Source organism: Octopus bimaculoides, chromosome 10 (assembly GCF_001194135.2).
Source record: "Octopus bimaculoides isolate UCB-OBI-ISO-001 chromosome 10, ASM119413v2, whole genome shotgun sequence".
NCBI lineage: Eukaryota > Metazoa > Mollusca > Cephalopoda > Octopoda > Octopodidae > Octopus > Octopus bimaculoides.
The window spans coordinates 75,569,071-75,571,275 of NC_068990.1; the positions used below are offsets into that span (position 1 = coordinate 75,569,071).

Below are 2,205 nucleotides of genomic sequence, written 5' to 3' on the forward strand. Positions count from 1 at the left end.
ACACACACACACACACACACACACACACACACACACACACACACACACACACACACACACACACACATACACACACACACACATATATACAAAACAAGAATTATTCTCAATTTGAAACATTTCTATCATATTATTAACTTGTTAATTATTATCATTAATGCAAGAAATTATGCTGTCGGTTTCACACATGAAAACAATCCGGTATATTGCAACTTTTAACATGGCAATATTTTTGTCAATGTGTGTATAAATATATACTTCTTTGTACGTATTTCCATATATACTTCTTTGTATATATACTTCTTTGTATGTATTTCCATTTTTTGTTCATTTAAAACAGAACGTGACAATTGTTCCGATAACGTTGTTAATGGTTTTGACAATACCTTGATTCTTAATTTTTAGTTTTCCTTGGGTTTTGATGGTCAGATACTATCACCACGCCTTGTTGTTTCATCTTTTCAAATTTTGCTGGAAAATTCATTATTTTGTTATCTGATAAATCCAATAATTTAATAGAGGGCAACTTACAAATAGTATTTGGAACAGTTTCGATTACGTTGTCTTTCAGTATGAGTTCTTCTAGGCGGTGCATATTCCACATGTCTTTCGGTATAGTTTTTACATGATTTCCTGTCAAATCTAGTTTTCTAACCCTATATATTGATGTGAAACTAGGTGGAATAGCACTGACACGATTTCCCACCAATATTAATTCACACACCGAAGCCATAACCTCCATTTTAGCATCAGGGAATACTCTAATGGAATTATATGACAGATCAACATAATTTAGCCCTAGCATATCCCCGAACTCACCTGGCAAATCAGTAAGCTGATTCATAGAAAGATCTAATTCGTTCAACAAACACATATTTAACATTCCCTCGGGAATTTCCTTGATCTTATTACAAGTCGCTTTTAATTTACGTAAACGTACAAATCCATCAATTTTCTTTGGCAATTCTGTTATTTCATTGTTACTAATATTTAGTTCTACTAGGTTTCGAAGCTTACAAATATTATCAGGAATACATCTGAGGTTGTTATGGTTCACGTCTAGTACCTCTAACATCTTACATCGACCAATAGAAATCGGAATGTCCTCTAACCCAATATTACTTAGGTATAAATGTGTTAGAAACTTTGAATTCTGCTTTTCGGCAATAACACCTAAGATGGATTTCGGATCGGTTGCTAGTGGGTTCCCAGACAATTTTAGTTGCTCTATAGTTTTGGGAACTGTGAAATTGGAAACCATGCAGTTTGTCACATCAATAATACGTAGAAATTTCATCTCCCCTAAATATTTTGGTAACGTGAAGAAACCGTTTTCAGATACGTCGAATTCCTCCATAAACATTAATCTGCTAAGATCGAGTTCGTCCTTAAGGTTATTTTTAGCGAATTTAAAACTTCTAATAACTTGATTTGCTCCAAGATATGATGGGAAGTGAGTAATACCATTGTCACTGAAGTTGACATTTTTCAAAGACTTGATTCTGCCGAGATCTGGATGGAAAGACGGAATATTGTTCCCAGCAACGTCCAAAGTAATTAAATGGGTTAGATTACCAATGTCAAAAGGAATATTAGTAAGCTGATTGTTGGCAAAATAAAGATGTTCCAAGCTGAATAACTTACCAACTGTGTAAAATTTTGATATCTGATTGTTGGACAGATTTAAATATTTAAGTGACACTAGTTCAAGAAAATTGCTTGGTACAAGGCGAATCACATTATCAGCTAAATTTAGAGTTTCTATGCGTTTTAATGTTCCGAAATCTGCTGGCATCTCTGTAATTTGATTTGAATTCAGTAGCAGCGTGTTTAGTCCATACTGCCAGCCTGCGACACTACTAGGAAGCACACAAATTTGATTATGAGATGCATCTAAATAACGCAGGTTTACCAAACGTCCGATGTTTTCTGTCAGTTCCTGTCGATAGTGAAAAACTTGTTGAAATACATTTATGATAATGTTTGCATGAACAGTGAAAAAAAGATAAAACATATAATAATGATAAGATATTAATGAAAATTATGGCTACAGTAATAGTCATGACAAGGAAGAGGAGGAGAGGCGGTTGAGGGGGAGGTGGTGGTTAAGGAGGAGGAGGCGGAGGAGGTGCAGGAGGAGGAGGAGGTGCAGGAGGAGGTGCAGGAGGAGGTGCAGGAGGAGGTGCAGGAGGAGGTGCAGGAGGA

General features: G+C 35.6%; 1 protein-coding gene across 1 annotated transcript in view; it reads right to left on the reverse strand.

Annotated features, from left to right (window-relative positions):
- Positions 1-10: 10 nt before the first annotated feature.
- Positions 11-2,205, reverse strand: part of LOC106871554 (leucine-rich repeat protein lrrA) — a 93,152-nt gene continuing 90,957 nt past the window's right edge. The window contains exon 4 of the mRNA XM_014918057.2: positions 11-1,939. Within this exon, the coding sequence (XP_014773543.1) occupies positions 395-1,939 (1,545 nt within the window). The 3' untranslated portion in view covers positions 11-394. The remainder of the gene's footprint in view (positions 1,940-2,205) is intronic.